A 24120-nucleotide genomic window follows, 5' to 3' on the forward strand; every position below is an offset into this window, starting at 1 on the left:
AAAATAAACAATTTAAACTTGCAGTTCAATTCAGAAACTCTTGGGTTAGGTTGAAGACATAAAATCCAGCCATATGATGTTTACCGGAGGTACCCCTAATACATAATGTACAGGGAGATCCTAAGTAAATAAATAAACACATTGATACACAGGAAGAAAGGCAGACCAGGGGTGTAGCTCTGTGTATGTCAGTCACATAAACTTTAAAGCAGAAGTCACTTATTAGTGACAGCAATAATTCTGAATTTATATGAACTTCATAGCCTCCAGATATATATATGAAGCAAAATTTGACGGAATTACTAGGAACTACTGATAAAACCATAATCATAGTAGGAAATTTTAATATCAGCTCTCATTAATAGATGAGTTAAGCAGAAAAAATATTAAAATAGAGAAGATTTACACAATACAATTAATCTTGATTGAATGTAGATGTATATGTATAAAATTTTTTGAACTTAATTTAAAAATACCTGTGATTTTTTTTTTTTTAAAGCACATGGAACATTTACAGAAATTGACCAGTTAGATCATTAAGCAAGCCTCAACAAATGTCCATGATTTGAAACTGTATTACATTCCATGAATATGATGAAATAAATTCAGAAGAACAAAAAGAAAAGAGAAGAAAATGACATTAAGAAACTAAAACTGCATTTCAAATAAATAAAGTCCAAAAAGAAATCAAATTGTGAACTGGAAAATATTTCAAATTGACTACAGCGAAATGTAGCTGAGTACTGATATGGAGGAAAATATGTGGCCTTAGGTGTGTACACTAGAAGGGAAAAACACTAATTTATTCAATGTCTTATTCAAAAAATTAGGAAAAGAATGGCAGAATAATATACAGAAGTTGATAAAGAAGGAACTAATACAGCTAAGTACATAACATATACTAGAAAGCAATAGGGAAAACAAAGACCACTCTTTAAAAACATTAAGAAAATAGACAAATAGGCAAGATTGATCAAGGAAAAAATATTGGGAGTGAAAAAGGGAACAGAGCTACAAAAACAATATAAAATTAAAAAATAATACAATAGGTTAATTCTAATAGAGTTATTTAAAATCAAGAGGACAATTCCTAGCTTTACTGAAGCTTCAAATAAAAGAGAAACTCTCTTTTTCAACCTGTTTCAGACAGGTTGAAACTCTCCAGAGTTAAAAATTTTTCACGCAAAAAAATTTCATGTATCGGAACGCTGCTGACTCTAAAATTACAAAGGAAACTACAGGAAAGTGAGCACTTTTCCAACACAGAATTCTGTACCCAGTCAAACTATGAATTACAAGTCAGGGAACCAAGACTTTCAGACATGAGGACATGCAACTTCCTCAGGCAGCCACAGGAAGACGTGGTCCACTAAAAGCAAGAAGCAAGCAGAGAAACAACGTGTGCCGTTTGTGATTCTGGTCTTAACAAACAAGAAATGTAAACGTGTTCACACAAAAGCCTGTATGCAATTGTAGCTTTATTTATAATCACCAAAACCAGGAAACTATCCAATGTCCTTCATCAGGTCTATGGATAAACTATGATACCTGTGGATACACAACCCCATGGATGAATCTCTCAAATAAACGCATTATGCTAAGTGAAAGAAACCAGACAGAAAAGCTGCTTACTATAGGATTCCATTTATCGGACATTCTGGAAACGGCAGAATGTAGGGACACTATAGGGACAAAAAATGGCAGTGGTTGTCTGGAGCAGAGGTTCAGGGAGGGGACTGACTGTGAAGGGGCACTTGTGGAGTGAAGGGGCTATTTCATATCAATTATGGTGGCAGTGTGTGGTGACAGTTACACCATCGTATACCTTTCCTACAAGTCCTTGAATCCAAGAAGGGTAAAATTTATTATAAGCAAATTATACCCTCCCCTCATAAACCTGAGTGAATAGTAACAGCCACCAAAAATGTCACTCCAGCCATGAGGCCTCCCCGGCCACCTTTTTTCATGGCCCTGTTCCCTACCCATCCTGTTCAAGTTCTCCTCCCCACCCCCCTGCTGCTTAATAAAGCCCTTCACAGGGTCTCCAGGAACTGTTTTGTCATCTCTGGGCTGTTGCCCTTTTAGTTGGAAGGAGCAGAATCATCTAACCTTTCCTCATGGAGCCCACTTTTCTGTCCATCCAAGTTGTCAGCCATTTCACACTTCATCTTATTTTACTCTGAACATGTAAATTTTCAAGCACAGGTAATTTGCATTACAGAAAAAAAGGCTGTAACAATGAAATCAAAATTGCATTTACAGGGTTAACACACATCTTTCCCCACAGATAGCAGCGAATGCCTTGCTGATGACTGTAGCATAATCGCTGGGGGGACCCTCACGGGTTGGCACCCAGACTCGGCTGCCGTGTTATGGCGAAGAATCTTGGGAATCCTCGGAGACGTGAATAATATCCAGTCACCCAAGATCCATGCCAGAGTGTTTGGCTATCTCTATGAACTCTGGTACAAGCTAGCGAAGGTAAGTCCTGCCGTCACCTTTTATTCTAATACGGGAACATTGCTTTATCACTTGACATAAAAACTGTGTTGCGCGTAACTTCTGAACAGAAGTTTAGATGTTTAGACAAAGTACGTTTGATGATCCAAGAATAAATAATAATACTTATAGTTTGGTCATTTTATAAATGCCTAAGAGTTATTTCGTTTAATGTGCAAGTAGACTGTTACTATAGGATATTAAAGACTGGGATATTATACACTAGTTTTAGTTACTCTCCTTATAAAGTGATACTGGTTTTATTGTACAAAATTTGAAGAATGTAGAAAAATGCAAAGAAGACAATCTCACCATCCACAGAGAAAACCAATATTAATATATAATCTTATTTCTGTGGATAAACATATTTTTATAAAAGTACTGTCTTAGAGTCCATACAATTTTCATTCTGGTTTTTGTTTTTGTTCACAACATACATTTTCCCCATGTTAGTACTTTTTTTTTTTTTTCCAAAAACACAGTTTGTGTTTATACAGTATAACCTGTGAAACCATTCCTTATCATTTGGAGTTCAGGAAGGCCTCTCCAGGCATTAAGATTGAAGGAAGAACAATGCCCTAGTTTTGTATTAGATCTAAAACCACCACACAGTTCAAAAAGATAGTAGACCTATCATGAGATAAAAGAAACACTTGTAAATGTTGTAGCTTTTCACTCAACTTACAGAAATTTAATTGGGAGCAGCTGTTTGACCATGGAGCACGTTTCTGAAGTATCATTGGGATAAACTGTGTGTTGCCTTCCCTAAAAGTCTCCTCTTTGTGAATTAGATACGGGATAACCTAGCAATAAGCCTGGATAACCAGTCTTCTCCGTCTCCTCCCGCCTTGATCCCACCCCTCAGAATGTTTGCATCATGGCTATTTAAGGCAAGTGAATATGTGTTTATTCCTTTATTGTAATTTCCTCTTCCTTCCTGAAATTGAGTTTAAAAAATGTAATTGCCCAAGACTGCATGTTTTGAAGACAGGCTGGGTCTCACTCCAGCCAGCGCATCCCACGTCTCCATAAACAACTTTATGGAAAACTGAAAAGTAAGTGAAAGGACAAAATGCATCTGCATCTGGAGTTGATTAAATCTCTAAACGTCTCCTTGGCAGGCGACAACACTGCCCGATGCCTATAAGGAAGGCAAGCTCCAAGCCTACAAGCTGATCTGTGCCATGATGACCCGACGCCAGGACGTGCTGCCCAACTCGGACTTCCTGGTGCATTTTTACCTCATCATGCACCTGGGACTAACCAGCGAGGACCAGGTATCTGGGACTCCGCCATCGCGGTGGCCTGTTGTTCAGAAAGTGCATGTCACTCTTTGCAGGTGAAATTGGGGTTTATGAAAGTACCTCCAAAATGTTGAAATCCTCAGTAGTTCCGCGTCTTCTACACCCAGCAATACCAGTAGTAGCCTTTCAGAAATGTGAGTCTGACTTGTCTCACCCGAGCTGCTTCTCCCCACTGACCCTGCATTTCATCAGCCAAATTTGAATTTTACCCCTTGGCCTGTCCAGTTCCGTATGATTTATTAACGTCTGCCTGTTGTCAGCCTCAAAAATACTTATCTCACCCACTTTTTGTTGGGGTTCTGCATTAGCTATTGTATGAAGAAAATGATTTTGGTCATTTAAAAATGTTCGAAAGCTACTGTTTTAGGAGTTAGGATGTTTTTGTGAACAACATCACCTATAAATTAGGGATCCTGACATCTCTTGATGAAGAGCTAATGTCTCTCAAATAAATGTGATTGGTAGTTAAGTTGAAACAGAGGGCCAAAGGAGCCACTAGCAATCAGCCTGTAGCCCTTGGCCTTCCTCCCTCTGGAAGTCCCCTGGTGGTGGGCAGAGGACCTGGACGAGCAGGAACACTGACTTGTGACTTGCTGTCTGAATATCAAGCAGGCAAGTGAAGAGGTTGGTTTGTGAAGCCTGAGGTTATTCTGGACACTACTTGGAGGATGAATTTAGAGATGTGACAGTGGTGGGATAGAGTAGGAGGTTGGGCCTGGAGGTTAATTAGGACGTGATTAAACAAATATAGATTTTTTTTAAATGGCGAGAACGAAGATGGTAGCATTGGAGATGGGAAGAAGGAAAGGGAAAGGTTTAAGAGGTTTGAAGGCATTTAATTTTATCGCTAAGTCTTCTTGACTGATTAGAGATTTGAGGAGTGTTTCAGAATTTACCCTTTAAATTGTAGATACTTACCAGTGAACTTGAATCATTCGTGAACTACCTACCAAGTAGCCATCCTCTCTGTCTTTATTTGATGCTTTGAATATATGATGCAGACACACGGACCTTTTGATACATGTAAGAGGTCATTCTCTGGATTTGCCAGCCTTACCTTGGGCCCTGTTTAAAACTTGTAAAATATTCCCTGATAAACACTTCGAGCTTCAGTCACTGAGGTTTTCTTCTGAAGTGATAGCCATACTGTCCTACTGTGTTGTCTCTGTCATATTCGCTCCAGTTCCAGCAGTGTGCAGTGGACATCTGTAGAGCAGAGACTGGACTTAGATGCACAGGCTCTTTTATTTCCTAAACAAATGTAGAAATAGAGACGCATAAGGAGACCTGTTTTTACTCCTTGCTCAGATATTTTGCAGCCATCATTGTGGCGGAAGCATGTTTTACAGAATGATGCAACTCAGGGCATGTGGAAGATTAAGGGGTAGAAATAGGGAAGAGAATTAACTCACAGATAATAATGAGATCCCTCAGTGACAGAACCAAGAGAGGAAGGTTTAGTTAACAACGCTGTACTTTAAAGCAGTATTTTGCTAAGATTTGCAGGAAAAACATCTACTTAGAAATGATAATCAACTGTAGAATCTTCTTATTTAATAAAAACAAATTTGAAGTCAGAATTGGGAGATTGGGATTGACATTATACACTAATATGTATAAAATAGATAACTAATAAGAACCTGCTGTATAAAAAAATAAATTAAATTAAATTAAAAAAAATTGAAGTCAGCTGTAAACACTTAGTATTTCTAGAATGAGCTTTCCAGAAACTCACATAAATAGGTGTGTTTAGAATCCTCTTTCTATTTTAAATTCTGTTGTGGTGAAAATGAAACAATAAAATGAGATGAAATGTGTATAACATTTGAGTACCCAAAACATTATTTCAAAAATGGGATTTTGGGACATCCCTGGCAGTCCACTGGTTAAGACTTCACCTTCCAATGCAGGGGGTGCGGGTTTGATCCCTGGTCGGGGAGCTAAGATCCCACATGCCTCACGGCCAAAAAACCAAAACTTAGAAAAAACAGAAGCAATATTGTAACAAATTAAATAAAGACCTAAACAAAATTTTTTTTTAAAAATGGGATTTTACAGTGTAGAAAAAGGAGTTTTCAAATTTTATACTTAAAATAATTTTCACATTTAATGTATACCTTATTTTTGGTTAAGTTTGATCTTTTGTAGTTCATTGTAAAATATGTCAATCTTAAATGATGGCCCATTGCTAGCAGTAATCCCAACATCCAGACTTCTAAGAGAAAACGGGGATATCATAAATCTCTATTTTATAATCAGCCTACTGTTTCGACCATTAGAAGCTTGAGTTGTTATGTGTTTCATAGAATTGACTGTTTTGCTTTAACCTTAACAATTATTGGTATACGTTTTAGAAGCCCTGACTGTCTGCCAAACAGAATTACTCTAAATAAACTTTATTCCTTTGCCAGAAGAAAATTACGCAGAAGGCTTTCTAATGAAAGAAACTTTTCTCATTTAAGTAAGAAATGTCTCCAATAATTAGTTTAACTTTTGGTCCACATGTCTAAACAGGTCATGGTGGTTGCTCCAGAACTTATATGACTTCTGGAAACATATGTTATATTAATGATAAGAAAAGAAAACATTTGCTCTAGAGAATAAATTCAACGTTTTAGTTGACATGCTGTGCACCTGCGACTCGGACCATCCCAGGGCTGTTTCCATCTTGTGAGAGTTTTCAAAGAGCTACACTTCTACGTAGCCTGGCACTAAAAGCCTTCGTTCCTGCAGAGAGAACCTTGTAAAAATGTTCCTTATTTTTTAATAAGTAATAGCAAATCATTTTTAGATTTTTAATATTTATAGTTTTACCTTCCAACAAAATCCAAGGTGAATTTCCTCCTTTGGCCTCTGGGTGGCACCCTTGTCTGCAGGACTCTCGGCTGCCTGGTTCATGGACCACACTGAGCCTTAGAACTGCTGGGAGGCCCAGCGCTGTGGGAGCTCGGTGCTGTGGCCTGGCTGCTTTACAGATGCTTTCCTAGATCTGAGAGTAGCAAAATAATGCCAGTAGTGACTAATAAAGTGTTGAATTAGAAGTAAGATCTAAAATGTGAAATATCTTTTTTCCAAACATAAGAGTGCTTATAGTAATTGAAGATTTCTTCTCGTTAAAAAAAAAAAAAAAATTGTAAAACAGGTATGATTGTGTTCTGTGTTGCAATCATATAAAATCACAATTTCATCTAATATAATAGCAAATTAATTACTTAAACAAATACAGTTATTTCTATATTTTAGAAAGTAATAATATGTATAGCAAACAGCCAGAATTCAAAATGTAGCATATTCCAAACCAACTGTTCTCAGTGTTGCTTGGACCAATTTTAGCTATTCCAATCACTCAACAATGTCATAGATAAAACAGGGGCCTTACCGAGTAGTATTTCCCACAGTACGTGTACAGTGGAAGTTTACAATTTATTAGTATGATTGAGAAAATGCTTTGAAATAGCCTTATTTTTCCTTGACTATGAACTTTTTAAAATTTGATTCTGTTACTGATTTAGAAAATAATTAGGATCATAAAGACTTTCTGAAATAACTATAAATTATGAATAAGATTCAGGATGACGTGCAGGACTGCCCAGCCTGCTTGTAAAGGGGTCTTCCAGCTGGCTTCATTCCGTCCTGCTGCTTTGTGTCTGGTGGGGGACTGGGCAGGGGGGTGCGCGGAGGGTCTTAATTTCCCCAGCACCGCAGTGCCAGACTCTGTGCTGGGAACTCATGATGTTGTCGCATCAATTCTTCTCTGCAGTTCAGTTAGATAAATATCACAACCCGCTGTATAAATAGCTAAGGCTCAGAAGATATTGAGGACGTCTACCCAGTGCCACACATAAAAAAGGCTGTGAGAATTCACAGGCAGCCCGGCTTATTCCAAACGGTCTGCCTTGCCCATTGACTCACACCGAACAGATAAGCTCACCTGACTCACATCGTGCAAACAAACAGGCCCTGGTCGTATTCCTTCTCCTTCTCTCCCCTGGGCTTTGGCCTTGGTCCTGCCCCACCTCCGAATCCTCCTTACCAGACTCCCCTCCCACCCCAGCCTGCAAACACCTTCCCCAGTGGCCTGCCCGGCTCCCCACCGCCTTCAGCTTCTCTCCCAAAGCTGTTCCCGGTTCTGCTTAGTTTGTCCTAATACTTAAGCAGCTTTTTCACCTCAGTCTCCCCCAAAATATTTGGACATGAAAGGATTTGGATTTATTAAATACAGGTCCTATTAATTTCATCATCATTTAAAACATATGGAAAGATCAATATGTGTGAAATGGAAAAGGACAGCTGAGGAAAGGAATTTTATTTTTATGTTTCTGAGAACATATATCAAAGACTGGAAAGTTTTCTTTGCTTAAAATAAGTAAACTATTTTTTAACAATGACTTACAGATTTAATGTCTTAATGCGATTTGTCTGTTAAATACATCAAAGTTAAATTCACTTTTAAGTGCAAAGTTTACATCAATGCAAAATTATTGTTGCAAATTTGCATATAGAAATTTTGGGAAATGTGGGTCTATGTCGTTTTCATCTATGATGTTGTATTATCGTGTCTTGCAACAAACCAAAAAGCACGAGGCCTCTCTCAGGTGGGGAAATAGGTTTTGTTCCACCCCGAGGTGACCATCCAGCTACAGACTTGAGCCCTCACCGTGTGAAGTCACGATACTGTCGGGTAACAGTTAAGAGCGTGGGCTTCCAGAGATAAACCCATGCACCTATGGTCAACTAATCTATGACAAAGGAGGCAAGGATATACAATGGAGAAAAGGCAGTCTCTTCAATAAGTGGTGCTGGGAAAACTGGACAGCTACATGTAAAAGAATGAAATTAGAACACTCCCTAACACCATACACAAAAATAAACTGAAAATGGATTAGAGACCTAAATGTAAGACTGGACACTATAAAACTCTTAGAGGAAAACATAGGAAGAACACTCTTTGACATAAACCACAGCAAGATCTTTTTTGATCCATCTCCTAGAGTAATGGAAATAAAAACAAAAATAAACAAATGAGACCTAATGAAACTTCAAAGCTTTTGCAAAGCAAAGGAAACTACAAACAAGACGAAAAGACAATCCTCAGAAAGGGAGAAAATATTTGCAAACGAATCAACGGACAAAGGATTAATCTCCAAAATATATAAACAGCTCATGCAGCTCAACATTAAAAAAAAAAAACCCAATCCAAAAATGGGCAGAAGACCTAAGTAGACATTTCTTCAAAGAAGACATACAGATGGCCAAGAAGCACATGAAAAGCTGCTCAACATCACTAATTATTAGAGAAATGCAAGTCAAAACTACAATGAGGTATCACCTCACACCAATTAGAATGGGCATCATCAGAAAATCTACAAACAACAAATGCTGGAGAGGGTGTGGAAAAAAGGGAACCCTCTTGCACTGGTGGTGGGAATGTAAATTGATACAGCCACTATGGAGAACAGTATGGAGGTTCCTTAAAAAACTAAAAATAGAATTACCATATGACCCAGCAATCCCACTCCTGGGCACATACCCAGAGAAAACCATAATTCAGAAAGACACATGCACCCCAATGTTCATCTCAGCACTATTTACAATAGCCAGGCCATGGAAGCAACCTAAATGCCCATCGACAGATGAATGATTAAAGAAGATGTGGTACATATATACAATGGAATATTACTCAACCATAAAAAGGAACGAAATTGGGTCATTTGCAGAGACATGGATGGACCTAGAGACTGTCATACAGAGTGACGTAAGTCAGAAAGAGAAAAACATATGTCGTATATTAACGCATATATGTGGAACCTAGAAAAATGGTACAGATGAACCAGTTTGCAGGTGAGAAATAGAGACACAGGTGTAGAGAACAAATGTATGGACACCAAGGGGGGAAAGTGATGGGGGGTGGTGGTGTGATGAATTGGGAGATTGGGATTGACATATGTATAAAATGGATAACTAATAAGAACCTGCTCTATAAAAAAAAATAAATAAAATTCAAAAAAAAAAAAAAGAGCCTGGGCTTCGAGCCTTTCTGAGCACCAGGCTTGGTGTCCCTCTGATGAGCCAGGTGATCTGACCTCACTGTGCCTGGGCTCCCTTATCTGCAAATGTAGGTAATTACAGCGCCGCCTCGGAGGGCCGTCAGGAGACTTTGAGGGGGTAGAGCGTGTAACGCACTCGATTCAGGGCCTGGATGCGACAGCGCTCAGTGAGCACGAGCCCTCGCAGTGACGCTGAGGACAAGGAGGGGACAGTAGCCCCTTGACCAACCGAGCCCATTTTATTTTTCCGATATCTTAGGGTGTTGATTTTTTCCCCCTTTCCCATATATTTTCTTACTTTTGAACATAATAATTTGAGTAAAAAAATGTAACTAGGCATCGTGGAATCTCAGACCATTGGGGAGAAGTAACCCCTCCCCCTGCCCTGGGCCAGACACAAGGAATGACATCTCCAGTTACCCTTTTGTGACTTGGACGTTTCTTGTGTGTCCTTGGCCGTTGGCTCCCCTTCCACCTGCTCCCCGCCCCAGGCAGCGTGCCCTCTGTGGGATGGATGCCGGAAAGCTGGACCCTTGCGGCCCAGTCGACATCCAGCCAGGTTCCGGCCCAGCAGGGGCCCCGGTGTGGCTCTGGACAGCGGGCGGGGGCGGGACTGTTGTGCTGGGGCTGCACCTGCATCACTGGCCGCCGAGGCCCCGTGGGAACGACCCCCGGTGGCTGGTGCCTGGCTGTGCAGGGTTCCCGAGTGGGTCCTCCAGCATCCTGTGAGCCCTCTAACACCCTGATAGAAACCAGTCTCAGCGAGGGGAATCTGTCGTCTGCAAGTATGGACCTGGCTTTGCCAGTGATGCCCTGCAAGGCGCCGGTGGTACGGGTTCCACACGGCTCCATATTTCAGGTGCTAAAGGCACTTGCAGCATTTCTTGTTTTCCCCTTTAATTTGTTTTGTAGCCGAGAATATTTAACTTGTTTTAGGAACATTTTGCTTTCATTCAACTTTACATTTCAATGCAACTTTAATTCAACTTTTCATTCGACTTTGTATTCTAATGAACCTTTTCCACACCAATGTTAAAACATAATTCTAAACATCACGTATAGAGTGATATTCTGTCACAGAAGTCAAAATAGTTTGTGATTTTCTTAGTGGATGTTACAACCTCCTCTCATGAGGTATATGATGGAATAATAATAAACAGCCATTTGTAAAAAGATCCCAAGGGGGCCCTCAGTGAGCATAAGACTCAGCGGTGAGCCATGAAAGCAAGGTGCAGGGGTGACACTCGTAAATTGGCCATACCTGACTCTTTTAATAACCCCAGACAGCCTGTATCATGCAGTGATATGTAATAATTGCATCACCTTTTCTCAGACAGAGAGTTGTTCTTTGCTGGAAATTTAGATATAACTAGAAACATGTATGTTAGATATACATAAATTTGTAAATATATTTAAAGCTGAACATAAATGAGCATTCAGCTTCAGAAAAAGTGAAGAATTAACATGTCACATTAAGGACCTGATTTGTCTCCTATCCAAGGAAATAATTCTAATACATCTCTGAAGTACTTCTGTACAGTGAGTGATTTTTACCAAGGTTTGAATTCATGGGATTTTAATTCAATGCTAGCAGGACAAAGTGCATATTTATAAATTTAAAGGTCCAACTGATATTTAGAGGATTAAAGAATAACCTTAATGTGTATCAGTAGAGGAACTTTAGAAGTCTACCTTAAAAGCTTTACTGAAATACAATTTTTAAAAACTGTAGGGTTGTACAATGAGTAAAAAAAAAGACTAATTCCAGGCCTTATTCCTAAGGTTTTTAAGAATGGGGAAATGTATATTCCAAGACTTCAGGATATCCGACGGCTTCAAAATATATTCAACTTTGACTTTAATGGAGGACAAGCCTCGTACTGGCAAGTCACAGACCTGGGCGCTAGATTCAGCTCTGTCCCCTGCCGGCCGTGGGGACCTTGCCTGACCACAGGTGGTCAAGTGGTTGAGACGGACTGGAGGACCTCGGGGGCCCTCTCTTGAGCAATACTGGGTCCTCTGATTTATTGTTAGGCATTTTATTATTAGGGTCACATTGTCCTTTCCTAAATATAGTAAAAACTTGAATGATCTTTTCCTGTTGAATATTTTTCCCCACCACAATAAAGACCTAGTCCGGTTCTGAGGGCATATCCAGTGGTATGAGACCCACAGATAATGAGTATCCGTAATATCCATCCACTTGTGAAAAGGGCCAAGTGAGTGACACACACACTGTAGGGAGGGAACTGTGCTCAACACCCCTCGGGCTCAGTTGGCTTGAAGGCAGCTCACAGGGGAGATGGGATTTGAGCAGGACTTTCAACGATGGTTAGGATGACGAGAAGCAGGATGGGATTTCACGGGCTGTGTTGAAGGAACAATGACCAGAGTGGTTTTGATTTAGTGCCAGATACGTAGATGGACATAATGCATGGGCGAGGATCCGGGCAGCACTGGAGGGAGCCTTGGTTCAGAGCCATGTTCGTCCCACAGATAATGGGGAGCTGAGCGCAGCACTCAACACGACCAAAAAGCATCTTAAGAAGTTTAAGGCACAGTGGTTCTGTGGGATGGATTAGGGTCAGGAGAGAGCGATGGCAACAGGCACAGAAAGGGACCAGGTAACGCGGGCCCAACAAGGGTTTATGTGCGTGTGTGAATTTATTTATTTATGTGTGTGTATACCTGTCTGTGTGCATATATATATATATATATATATATATACTTGTGTGCACATGCATTTTGTGTATTTTGTGTGTGGAATATCGTGGACCGGTGGGGTGTCGGACTGAGTGGTAAGTGCCCCGAGAAGACAGGGTCTCCTGGCACTATTGTCATGATCTCTCAAAGCAAAGCGTTGGTTCAGAAAGGCAAGGTGATGAATTGAGAAAAGGTGAGGGCAGGGTAGGACGGGACCCCCTCCTCACCATGGGCATCGCAGCACCAGGGCAGGTTCCACAGGTGTGTCAGAGGATACAGCCAGGGGTGTCCCCAAAGAATTCTCGCCTGTTGGGAAGTAGAAATGTATGGTGAAAGATTTCCAGGCACATTTTCTCTCCACATAAGAGAACGTGTTTTCTAATCCTGTCAGAATTCAGATAGATGATGTGCAAACTGTAGATTTATTTACAGTTATTAAACTAGAACTTCTAAAAGTCTCAGTTATTTTGTGTTATGTTAGCCAGTTTTGCTACTATTTGTTTTTGAAAGTAATTAGACACTTTAAAAAAAACTTTTATTTTTCTAAAAATATAATTCCTATTAGTTTGAATTTACTTTAGTCAAATTAAATGATCTTTTATTGAAATAAGAGTTTACTGTAGCAATAAACAAAACCTTCAAGTTTTACTTAGGTTTGATGGAAGAAGAATATATATAAGGATAGGCAGTGTATGTCAGTCCTCTCTTGACATGTATCGTTAAGTTAATAATAATTCTTATCATGTGCTTGTTGTACAAACTCAAGAGTGATGAAATGTAGCCTGTATCATAGAGTTAGTCTTGTATCATCATGTAACATCCACTGGTTCCTGAGTGTTTCCCAGAAGGTTTCGTGAGAATGGACAAGCCACAGATTAGTCAAGTTTCATCAAAGAAGATTTTGTTATAACTTTGTTCAGCTCTCAGTGGCCATGGAGACTTAAGATAGATGACTGCACCAAAATAACAGGCTGGAGAGCTTTTTCCTTTTCTTTTCAGCTGTAAAACCAGTAATTATTTTCATTAAGCTGCAGACCGAGCCCACTGACACCTAAATAAGGAAAGTGGAAATATGTGAAAGGTAACAGATGGCGGAGGCTTCGGTTATGAGGGTAACACGTGTGCAGCGAACTTGTTCCACAGCTTTAAAAGGTGTAAGGTGATAGCATGGGGGGTGGTCCAGAGAGGAGAAGTCCACCTGAGAGGCGGACACTAGAGTTTTGTTTGATTTCCCTTTCGGAGCTGAAGATGTCAAGACTTTCTTTCAAGTAAATGCTATCAGTGAAGGATACGAATTATTTCTATTTAGCCATCAGGGTCTAATAAGCACGTACTGTGTGAAATACATTAAATAAAAATGCAATATAGTAGCAACTCAATATATGTGGAAAATTAAAAGATTTTATTCCTACTAAATACACTTAACCATGTAATGTATAAGCTGGCCTGCATTTGTCAGCATAGAAAACGTTCTTTGGCCCTGAGGTCTCTCTGGAAGAGACTCTGCTGTGGTCTCTTGCAGACCAAGTCACCAGAATCTTCCTTCGGAGACTCTTCCCAGACAGAGTGGGCACTCCATCAATGTGTCGATTGACGGAGCATCGAAGGACTAACAGGAGAGCTCCTTAGCCCGCATGCATCCTGGGGAGGGGGGGTGACCGTGGCAGCTGAGCTGGACCTTTCGGTTGAGCTTTTGGCTCCGTCAGTTTCAAAGCAGGCATTGACCTTGCGCGGTGGGGAGCTCACCCACATTGACGGGAGAACGGTGATTCCTGAGATGCGTGGGGACTCCAGGGACATTGGGCGTGTCTGGAGACGTTCTGTTTGTCACAGTGGGCGGGGGCTGCACTGGCATCTAGTGGGTAGAGGCTGGGGATGTCACACACCCTAAGGTGCCCAGGACCACAGCAAAGACTTCACAGCCTGAAGTGTCAGCAGTGCTGAGGTTGAGAAACCCTGTCCTCGAAGAGAAGCTGTACAGGTGCCACCAGGCCCTGTGAATTAACCCACAAAGCTCGACAGGCATCAGAGGATGAAAGGCAGCTCTCAGCGTAACCAAGGACGTGAAAGCACACGAAGGTTTAACCAGGGAGACTAAAGCAAGAGAGGCAAGTGTTTTAGGTTGAACTGTATGGAAATTGCCAACATGAGACTGTTTCTCAAAAAAGGGGGGTGCAGTTTGCTACGGTTGAGCTGGTAAAGTTCCCCATTTATTTAGTTTTTCATTAATTAATTAATTTATTTTTGGCTGTGTTGGGTCTTTGTTGTGGTGCACGGGCTTCTCATTGCGGTGGCTTCTCTTGTTGCGAGCATGGGCTCTAGGCATGCAGGCTTCAGTAGTTGCGGTACACGGGCTCAGTAGGTGTGGTGCACGGGCTTAGCTGCTCCGTGGCATGTGGGATTTTCCCGGACCAGGGCTCGAACCCGTGTCCCCTGCCTTGGCAGGTGGATTCTTAACCACTGCGCCACCAGGGAAGTTCCCCCATTTATTTTTTACTTTGAAGAAGTACAACATGGAATGAGCTGATTAATTCAGAGTCAACAAAAAATATCTGTGATTTGTTTTGCCCAGAGCCCAGTCTGAATGAGGGGTGGCACTGCAGGCGTGAGTGGAGGGGCTGGGGGCTCTGTGGGGTCCTCTGCTCACCCACGCAGGCCACCCGGGAGCCGACAGGGAACAGGTGACCAGAGCACAGACTGCGTGGCACAGAGTCAGCCCACGGGCACAGATGATCGCTTTCTCCAAATGTCTGGGGCCCCAGTTCAGTCAGGGCAGGTGGCCGATTTGGGGTTTGCAAGCCTCTCACGCTCTGGGGAGACTTTCCAAGGCCACCTGGCCTGGCCGCCACACGGGCAGTCTGGGGAGAGGGACGTCCACTGTGGAGCTTGAGCCCTGACCTTGCGTGTAGGTCCCTGTTTCCTTGCGTCGGTGACCACATGGGCTTTTCTGGCTTGAGGTTCTTGTCCTGTGAAGTGGGGTCCTGACGACTCTCTCAGGGGCCTTGGAAAGGTGAGCACGGTGAGGCCCTGGTGCCGAATGGCAGAAGGGGTTCCCTGTGGTTGGAATATCGCTTGTTGACCTACAAGATCGTCTTTTCCCATTCAGAATTTGACGAAGATTTTTAAGAAAATTCACATTTTTTCTTTAGGCAGAGAAGAAATCAGAGGTTGAGAAAGAGATGGTTTCTACCATTTCAAGTACTAAATGGTTACTTCCGGCGAGGGATGCTTTAACTCCCATTTGGAAGGGAGTGATTTTTGAATGTAAGAGATTTTAAATCATGACTGTGATTTATGATCCATCAATGTTGTGTTTGGATACGAGGAAATAACGTCAAGAAGAGCATTTTAAATGGCAAGTTTTGTTTCTGTGAGAAAGTGCTCTCCTTGTGGGGAATAATCTCTTTTTGTCTGTTGATTTCTTTTTAACACATAACAATAAGTGGCAGGGTAATAATTGCAGATTGTTCAGCTATTAATGCTATTTACTGGAACACATTTCAGAGAGAACATTGTTTTCTAAAGAGACCGTGAACAACAGTTTTCTTTTGTTCTTCCATGGAAAAATACCCTTTGGTAGGTATATGTGGGCTAGAGAAATATTAGCGAGAGACCCTTTTAGTAATAAGACATTAAAATAAAATACCTACCTTTTTTTTTTTTTCCTTCTCTTACTTGAGTCTTGGGTTGAGTGTGTGCAGTGTGGTGCGCCTGTCAAGACCCAGTGCCTTTGTGTCACCGATTTGCTTCCCCTCCTGGGTCCCCCTGGAGCATTGGCTGTTCCCCAGAGGATCCCTGTGCTCTTGGTCTGGCCTCACTCTCAACTGTGCACCACTGGCCCCTGCCTCTTAGAGGACATTGCTGGGAGGCAGGGGCCGTGCTTTACTCTGCCTCAGACCCCGCACAGCGGCTGCCATGTACCTTCAAGCCCAGTGTGCACTCAAGAAATTTGTCAGCTTACCGTTAGCTGTTTTTGTATGGAATTATCAGAATGACTTGGCTTTCATTTCAGACTCTCTTTCTAATGAATAGATTTTTAATCCAGTCTACTTCAAGTCAATTTTCAATCGATCCTTCAAAAATTAATATTTTAATGAGATTATGATTTAAAATGCTGCTGTAATTTAATGGTAGCCATGATGTATGAGGCTTTAGAATTTACAAAATGCTTTCTCTTTTTACATTTATTTTTAAATGTTAATCGGGTATTCCTGGAATTTGAAGCGATGAGTCCTGTGTCAACTCTTTAGAGGTCAGTTAATTATTCTGGGTGGCCTGATTCCCTCCCGTTGTGCTCTGCTGGGATTTGTGCCAAATGGTCTCCGTCGCAGGGTGGGCAGCCGGGCTGGGTCTCAGGGTCGTTGATACTGCTTCTTTGTCAGTGGTTCTGGCCTGAGGTTTCTTCAGAATGGGGTTGACAGAGCTAGCTCCTCTGGTGATTTTTCTCTCAAATCTCAGCTATTCTTGGGAGCTCTTTGTCCAGAAGGAGTAGCAGTTGGACTTCTGTTGCCCAAGCGGAAACCGAAAATGGTACCAATTTGGACAGCTCTTTGTCCTCTGTCCAACGCTGGCGGGATGGTCTGTAGGCTCCCGGAATTGAATGACCACCGGGTTGTCCTCTTTTTTTTTTTTTTTTAACAGAACACAAAAATGTTGAAAGCCTCATTTGTGCTCCTATGTGCATGTGGAATAATTTTACTTTTAAGGAAGCAAATTAAAGAAACATGCATTTTGTGTTATCATAGAATGAAAAGAATGAGTAATCATCACATTCCAAAGTTTTTTTATTTTCTGGTGTGAGAACACACCAGAAGACATGGAAGCTCCAACAGAAATAGTTTTTCGTCTTTAACTTGTCCCTGGCCGTGGGCTGGGAGACAGCCAGCAGATCTCAGCAGCACCAGGCGGGCCTGAGAACCAGGCATCTCGACTCCAGAAGGTGAGGAGGGGGCGGGGGTAGACGCACTGGACGCTGGGCTTTAACAGCGTCAGAAGCCCTGGGTCTTGCAAGCAGAGTTGAAGCTACAGGTAAATGAACACAGAAGCCATACATGTTGTAGGTTCTCTGCATTTTCAGGGAAAAATACAAATCTCGATTTCTTGTTGCAACCCTAGGCAATTTCTTGGTGTCTTTCCATAGAATATTTCCAACCACCCGCTCCCCACACCCGTGCCTGTGCACGCACACACGTGCACACACACGCGCACACACGCACAGAGGTCGTTTCTAGCAGTTTCCTAGGAAGAATGCTTGGCGAAGTCTCCTTCCTATTCAGAAGGTCGCACTCTCTGACCTGGTTCCTTCCTGTGATTGCACTTCTGTGCCATTCAGGGCTGCGTGTCTACTGTATACATTCCAGAAGCACATTTTTAAGCCACGGCAGCCATTTGTTGATTTCACTTGAAAGTATAGCTTTAAGAATATATGTGCGTGTTTCAGCGATTCATAGGCGAAGTGAATGAGATGAAAGAATAACTTGCACTGGAGAGCTGAGTATTGCCCTCCACGTGGTGCTGTGCTGCACGTGTGAGGCTCGCCGCTCACAGGTGTCCACTGGTGCCTCATCGGCCACAGGCTCACAGTTTCTCTTCCAATAAAGACAAGGAGCGCACCTGGATTTGTGTCCAAACCTTGGGCACTTTCTGGCCTTGATCGACCTCCTACTCCATGTCTGTGAAATGGAAAGATCGAATGATGACCTTTTAGATCTCTAAGTTTTTATGGTCCCAAAGGAACAAGGTAAACACACTGTCACCCAGATTCATTAGAGATGTGTTTTCCCTCCTGGATTTCTGTACTTTGTCCTAAGATAACAGGAGTGTGGGTTGGGTTCTAGCGGGTCCCAGCGTGAGGGTGAGGAACTATTCTGCTTGGCATCAGGGGGGATGTTGATTATACCCGCCCTGCGCCTTTGCCATGGCCTTGGGCGGCGCCTGAGTGTGTTAAGCCTATGGTTTCCTCCAAGAATTTCTTTTCAGTATCCTAAGAAGAATATATTTCTAGCTGATGTAGTCCTGAGACAGGATGAACAGTGAACCTGGGAACAGTATGGCTGCCTGACTCTTTGGTACCTACATGAATTAGATGTGTGCATGGTTCATTCAGTGGGGTAATTACTACCTTAAGGATCCTGAAGGTACTCGCGTGATTAGGCGCCGTCCGTACGTTGCTAACCATCTTGTTATTGATGATGCCGTGACTCCCTGCTTCTGCTTCTGCTGCAGAACATGGTCAAAGCTGTAGAGGATGGGGCGGAGGAGACAGTGGAGAGACCTGATTCAGTTTGGCCTCTTCTGAAACGAGCAGCCGGTTGCCACAGAGAAAGCAGAGTTTAGTATCCTCCAACCCCCTCCTCCACCCCACCCCTGTCCCCTGGTAAATTCGTGGGATGCACAGATGCCTTTCAACGCAGACTTGGCTGTCAGGGGCGGTGGATCCTCTTCCAGAGCACGGCGTCCATGTCCGGCGGGCTGAGCACGCGGTCTGTGCGCACGCGAGTCAAACGCAGCCTCCGGGCCACCCTCCCCCCGCCAAGCCCCCGCCACTTACCAGCAGCAGCTTCTTGAAGCTCTCACTTGCTAAAGTCTCATCGCGAGGGGTTAATCACTGCTCTGGAGCATCTGCACCAGCCTCATTAGGCCGGCCTGTTGTGCAAACTGTCATGTTTCAGATTTGAAGCTTATCAGGGTCACGGCTAAGACAGTCCTTACAGAGGCAGGTCGAGGCATCTCCAGGGCCTGGGGCCGCGGGGGGCGGGTGGCAGCTGGCAAGTCACTTCTCTCTATGACCCTCCGACAGTGTCCCTCGTCTTATGGAATCATAAATGTGCCAGGATTTCCTGATGGGTTTGCCACCTCCCTGCCTGTCTCCCCTAGATCATGGTGACAGCGCACAATTCTATGAATATATTAAAAACTACCGAGCTGTAACACTTTAAAGCGTGAATTTTATTATAGGTAAATTACATCTAAAGCTTTTACAAATAACAAAAAGAAAAAGAAGCAGTTAAGACAACCCAGTAACATGTCAACTCCAGTATCAGATAAAATTCATACAGTGTTTCTTAAAATCAGTTAACCAATCAGTCTCCCCCTTTTCTTGAAGCAGTCAGCCAGTCTTCATCAGTTTAAAGGCGAGCTGAGTTTTTCTTCACAGATGAGGGATTAATTGTAAAACAATCATAAAAAAATATTTGAGGCTCTCCTTTAGGGCTTGAGGGTTGCAGTGATTTTCTCTGCCATCTGCCCTCTTGTTCTGTCACTGATCCCATGCACAAGGTCAAAGCAGCAGCTCCTGCGACCGTCAGAAGTTTTTGTGTTTGTCACTCCCTCCTTTGCATGCTGCCATGTCTTCTCCAGAGCATTCCTCATGGCGAGAAGTGCAAGGCGATTTTGTTTCTCCAGATGCAGAACCCAATTACTCTGTCCTGTCATATTTCTCGCGGCCTTGGTAACATAGTTACACCCAGAGAAGTAACATTTGTCCAGCACATATAAAAATCTCTGCCTTTTCTCCAAACGGATTACACCACACTTGGCCTTTTGAACAGAGAACGTATCGCAGGTACCACGTATGCCTTGGCCCAGATCTGGAAAGTAATTTTTAAGCTTTGTCCTGCTATGTTTTTATTTCCAGTGATTTTTCTGGAAGGGCGGTGCCCGTGACATGATCTGTTGTGCTTTTCTTAAAGGCCATAATCATAAAGCCTTTCTTTTTATCGACAAAAACCCCTCCCTGAACCAATGTAGAGCCTGGACAGGCCAGGTTGCAGCTCATGCTGTGTAGAGGAGGTCTGTGCCGCTGTTGAAGGAGCAGACACCCAGCAGCAGAAGAGAGAACACCAGGCCTTGGACTTGGAGGGCTCTGCAGATCTGCCCTTCCTGTAACTAAGACTTTTTTGTCACTCAGCGTATCTGAGCCTCGCCAATAAGGCGATAACTGATACTTACAAATTTGTCTTCGAGGTCCTGCAGGATCACGTCTGCCTATTTAATTGTTAAAGAAAGCTTAGATTATATCCAGGGGTAGTGTTAAAAGTATCCCTCTGCCTTCACATCTTCTGCTAATTAGTAATTCCACTTGGGTGTGGAATGAACGGGATCTTTCTGTTAACTAGATTAATGGGATAACCAGATCCGAACAGTCCCCATCTTCCCAAACAAAAGAACTTCCTGTAGAATATTCTAGATAAAAGGTATCTTCTGAAAAATAGCAATGAAATCATTAATTGTTTAACATTTTCATTTTCTTCAAAGTGAAAGGAGGAGTCCAGTGACTTTGCACACAGGGGTTCTATTTCTGAACAATTCCGTTTGGCCTCCTGGAAGGTCTGAGTGACTTTCGGTGGAATAACCGGATCTGTTTGCTCTGAGGAGCGGGCGCAAGTCCTCTGAGGAAGCAGGGAGACAGATGGCCAGCTATTGTGTTACCACCATCATCTGCTGGGCCGTGAGCAAATATTAAGTGAATAATATATATGTAATTGGTGTGAAAGTACAGTCGCAACATTTCTAATTCCGTCTGAAGGATGGCTACTTCTTGAACATTTGTATTTCGTAGAATACTATATTGAAATGTTTCTGTTTACAGGGTTAATCCATTTTAAACTGCTTTAAAGTGAACATTTTCCCCCATTTTTGACACCACTGTGCAATATTTTGGATTGAAATGGCCCGTAATGGCCCTTTTTTATTTTCCATAACAACATGAGCACTGAATTATAGCTGTGCAATTATGTAAACAATGGAAATGCTTCCAGAATGAATCCTTCCTTTTAAATTTTCATTTTGTGTAATTGTTGGAAGGTTTGGAGCCATAATAAACAAAATTATTTTACACATTTATCGTTCTAAAGGTCAATTATAAGAGAACTAAAGAAACAACACTATGCAAAATGAATAAACCAATTTCTGCCGCCATCGCCATATGTTTTTCTTATCACTTATGGTTTTTCCAGTTACTGTGTACATAGCATCCAATTAAAGCGATTCATTTACTAGGCTGAATGTGGTTTGTGTTTATAGAACTGTGCTTTGGAGGGGAGGAAACAACATGCCTCTATTTGAATTACCTGATTTTTTTGTAAGATCAGTGATAAGAGACAGATGTTCTCACCAGTTACTTTCTCATAAACCTGAATCTTTGGATAAGCTGCAAATTCACAGCTATCATCTTACAGTCCAGTTTTCACACTCAGTGTGTAGCCTGCGTGTGGACTTGTAACCAAAAATGAGAGGAAAATACTAGTTTGGTGGTCCGTTCCTCATATTACAGCATTTTGCGGATTGAATTTTATTTTCTCTGAACAAAAAGCATGCGAAAGAGTTTCATGCTGGTCAATTTTCAAGAATAAGCTTAATTCCTATTTTAGAGTCCATCTTTTCATTGAGCTTATAGTTTTGCTTATTATTTTCAGTCTGTTGAGAACGTGGAAAAGAAACTAATTTTTGCTACCAGACTCACTTGATTGGGTACATTCTAGAACTCCTTAGAAGAATGGACTCTTGAATATCTAAAACAGAACATTTTCCGGTTTTTATTTCATTATTTGCCCTATAAATTATATACACTATGGCTAATTGCTGTAACACTTTGCAAAGGATGTTATTGGAGAGAATTAGTTTTTAGGGTTTTTTAACTTCTGGGAGAACGTAATCTAAGAGGCTTTGGGGATCACCTTTGAAATGTTTTAAAAAGCTCTTTCTGAGTATCAGCAAAATAGTAGTTCACGGAATTCTACAAAGTAAATTCTAGAAAGTAAAAATCCTTCATAGTCCTTCCCTTTTATTTTTACTCTGTTTACTTCTGTGTGACCCTCTTCAGTTTACAAGGCATGTGTTCACATCTCTCCCGTTACCCACAAGTCCAGGGGGAATCAGTCCCCTCTGTGGAAGAGAAACGAGAAGCTCTTAAGCTCGACGTGACCTGTCCACGGTCACACACACGAGGCCTTGACCCCAGGCCTGGGGCTCTTTTCACTCTGCCAGAGTCTGACTTGAGTACAGAGGCATTTCTCACCATGATCACAAAGGAGGGGGCACTGAATAGCCCTGAGTCGAACCCGGGGAGCCATGGCCCTGGCTCTGCCAGCCCTGTGACTCCCGGGCAGGTGGCTGGAGCGGGCACAGAACTTCTCTCCACCCAGGATGCAAACCACGCTGTTAACAAGGAGAGCCTCCATCTGACGGGGATGTTTAGCAAAAACTCAGTAGCCTTGGTTTACCATAATTGTACTGATTTAAGGGTTATTTTCTACTTATGACAGGATACGAGTTTTCCAGAATACTCTTATTTACATGAAAAAAAAGTGAGTTACTTTGAAAAACCGACAAATCATGTTCACTTTGAACTTGAATAGGACAAAAAGCATGAGGGTTGAACGTGAATAATTTGTGTTTGGCAAGCACCATCCTGTCCGGTCTCCCTGAAACCCCAGGACCCAGGAGAAAGCTTCAGTCTCAAGATTTTCATTTTCGCAAGGATTCCGGCTATCGCCGTGGTCTCAGTGTGTGGAGAGGAAGGCTCCTACCAGAAGTGCCGGGAGCACTTTGTGGACGTCCCTCTGCTGGGAAGATGCAGCTGCTCTCCTTCGAGCACCACAGTTATTCCTAATTTCAAAATGTTGTCACAAAGATTGTAATCTTTGGGTTGTTCCATTTCAGTGTGGATAAGCAAAATAAGCAAGCATATGGCCCTAACTTGGACGACTGGCCGTACAGCCCCCTCTTTAACCCCCATGTTAACCCCAGCCCAGAGCTGCTGTAACTGGCGGCCTCACTTCTCCTGGGGGCCGCCTTCCGTGGGTGGCGGGCAGGCTAGGCCAGCCATCTGTTATTTTGCCTTCTCTTTCCAACCTTCTCGCCCGTAGAAACAGGTTCCGTTGAAGAGACTGGCCGAGGTCCAGGGGGTGGGGAGCCTGTGACTTTCTCTTGCACACATTTCTGCTGCCTTCAGCGTCAGTGGCAACTTAGTCATTTCTGGGAATGCCCCATTTCCAGCTCATTGCCTTGACGCATCTGAATCTTGTGAAGCAAAATGGATTTCATGTATAAATTCTGGCTTTAGCTTGTTAAAGGATTTAGTTCATAATTCCCATAAACGTATCCCAGAAAACCCTTTTTTTAAAAATTAAACCTCTCAATTCCAGTGGTGAAAAATCTGTGATTTAAGTATGTGCTAAAGATGTTAAAAACCCACAGGGTTCAAGGCTCAGTTCCTCCTCTCAACAGATGGAATTAACACAAACCTAACAAAGTTAACATCATGGTTGTTTGCATTATTAATCTTCCCACGCACGGCATTCTGCTACCTTGCGAGCCAGGTTTGCACGAATCCTTTCGTGGCAGCAGATGTCAACAGAAGCGTGCTTCCATCTGCTGCCCGAGACCTTGATGCCTGACACCCCGAGACGAGGCCCAGCACAGAGCGTACCTCTGTGAGTAATTACAGGTGTGTGGTGAAGAGCCCAGGGCATTAATCAGAGGCTTCGTTATGAAAAAGGTGGATCTTTTGTTCTGCGCTCGGAGCGGGAGTTGACCACACACTTTCTAAACTGCACTGTCCATCT

At 42.4% G+C, this 24120-nt stretch overlaps 1 protein-coding gene across 3 annotated transcripts in view; it reads left to right on the plus strand.

Annotated features, from left to right (window-relative positions):
- RALGAPA2 (Ral GTPase activating protein catalytic subunit alpha 2) overlaps positions 1-24120 on the plus strand; it is a 281664-nt gene that overhangs the window by 123105 nt on the left and 134439 nt on the right. For all 3 annotated transcript variants that reach the window (XM_082431631.1, XM_082431626.1, XM_082431627.1), the window contains 3 exons: positions 2288-2481; positions 3291-3389; positions 3621-3776. In XM_082431631.1, the coding sequence (XP_082287757.1) occupies positions 2288-2481; positions 3291-3389; positions 3621-3776 (449 nt within the window). The remainder of the gene's footprint in view (positions 1-2287; positions 2482-3290; positions 3390-3620; positions 3777-24120) is intronic.

Source organism: Balaenoptera physalus (assembly GCF_965194825.1).
Source record: "Balaenoptera physalus genome assembly, chromosome: 16".
NCBI lineage: Eukaryota > Metazoa > Chordata > Mammalia > Artiodactyla > Balaenopteridae > Balaenoptera > Balaenoptera physalus.